This window comes from Echinops telfairi, unplaced genomic scaffold, assembly GCF_000313985.2.
Source record: "Echinops telfairi isolate 266 unplaced genomic scaffold, ASM31398v2 ScPeMD7_655;HRSCAF=1070, whole genome shotgun sequence".
NCBI lineage: Eukaryota > Metazoa > Chordata > Mammalia > Afrosoricida > Tenrecidae > Echinops > Echinops telfairi.
In genome coordinates, this window is record NW_022104553.1 from 25,773,789 (window position 1) to 25,775,467 (window position 1,679).

At 57.8% G+C, this 1,679-nt stretch overlaps 1 protein-coding gene across 1 annotated transcript in view; it reads left to right on the forward strand.

Annotated features, from left to right (window-relative positions):
• The window catches only part of SYMPK (symplekin scaffold protein), a 50,755-nt gene extending 49,440 nt beyond the window's left edge, over nt 1-1,315 (forward strand). Inside the window, exon 31 of the mRNA XM_045292667.1 lies at nt 1,078-1,315. Coding sequence (XP_045148602.1) covers nt 1,078-1,315 — 238 coding nt within the window. The remainder of the gene's footprint in view (nt 1-1,077) is intronic.
• Nucleotides 1,316-1,679: the final 364 nt, after the last annotated feature.

The window sequence follows — 1,679 nt, forward strand, 5'->3', positions numbered from 1 at the left end:
GAGACCGCGACTCTCTACGGGAGTGGGAAGCCCCGTTTGCTCTCCTGACGAGGGGCTGGTGGGTTCGAACAGCTGACCTTGCCAGTTAGCAGCCCAACACGTCAGCCACTACTACCCAAGGAGCTGCTGATCCCGAGGTCAGGAGTTTGAACCCAGCCAGCCATACCGAGGGAGGAAGATGAGGCTGCCTGCTTAGGTATTGCCTCAGAAACCCATGGGGGTAATTCTACTCCGCAGCCTTTGGGGTCCCTTTGAGTCAGAATCGCCTCTGTGAATTGGTTTTGTTTTGTTTTGGATGCCGCCCACGGTCCCTGGGTGGTACAGACATGGTGAGCCTAAACTTTGGGGCTCTGAACTGACCCAGGGGTGCCGCAGCTGAAAGGCCTGGCACCCTGCTTCTTTAACAAGGTTGTTGGTGGTGGTGACTCTGCGTTGGCAGTAGAGCTCCACTCCAGAGGGTTATTTGAGGCTGTGACCCTTGGGGAGCAGATTGCCAAACCTTTCTCCCGAGCACCTCCATAGGGCTCTGAACCACTCACCTTTCAGCTGGTCGTTGGGCGTTGACCTGTGTGGGCCCCCGCGGGCCCCTCGGCCAGGATGACATCCAGGACCACCCCGAAGGAGTCATGGGATCAACAGGAAGGAAGCAGGTGTGGTTGGGTTTTCTTTGTAGATGGGGCAGGGGGGCACCCCATCGGTGCTCCATGAGTACTTATTGAATGGACGAGTTAGCATAGAAATCTGCAGGTGAACTGCATCTTGCCGCCCTCCAGGAAGGGAAACCTTGGAGGCTGAATGCCTGGAGTCCACACTGGGCTGCTCACCACCAGGTCAGAGGTTCAAACCTACCAGCGGCGCTGAGGGAGACCAATGAGGCTGCCTGCTCCAGTCAAGGCAGCCAGGCTCAGACACCCACGGGGGCCGTTCTACCCTGTCCTATGGGGTCGATAGCATCCGGCATCGCTTTCGCATCACTGAGTTTGGTTTTGGGGGGGGTTGAGGCCCTTCCGGAGAGCTCCAGAGGGGTCCTTCCAAGGGGAGAGTGGGTTTCACAGTGGCTTCTTGCTGCCCCTCCAGGAAGTTTGAGAACATCTACATCGGCTGGGGCCACAAGTACAGCCCGGAAAACTTCAACCCTGCCCTGCCGGTGCCCGTTCAGCAGGAGTATCCCAGCGGGCCGGAAATTATGGAGATGAACGACCCCACGGTGGAGGAGGAGCAGGCGCTGAAGGTGGCCCAGGAGCAGGCCCTGGCCGCGGCCGAGGAGGAAGAGGAGGACGAGGAGGAAGACGAGGATGAGGAAGTAGATGACTGAGGACCCCCGCCCCTGCAGATGGACAGATAGGAGGATTTCTCTGACACATAGTTATGTATTTGTTCACCGTTGGTGTTCCGTCTGCCCAGGGGGTGGCGGGGATGGGGGTGGAGGGGAGGGAGAGAGGAAGGCAGCTGGACTGAATAAAATTTCCCTGTGGCATCCCCGTCCATGTGTTACAATTCCATCATTGACGCATCCACCCCGTCATCATGTTGCCACGACAGTCCACCCATTCATTCATTCGTTGGTTCGTTCATTCACCACTCTGTGGGAGGTGCCACTGACTTGCGTTCACCGCGTCCACTGACCGTATGCTGCCCTCGTTCATCCATGGCCACAATGCATCCGTCCAAGGTGTTCA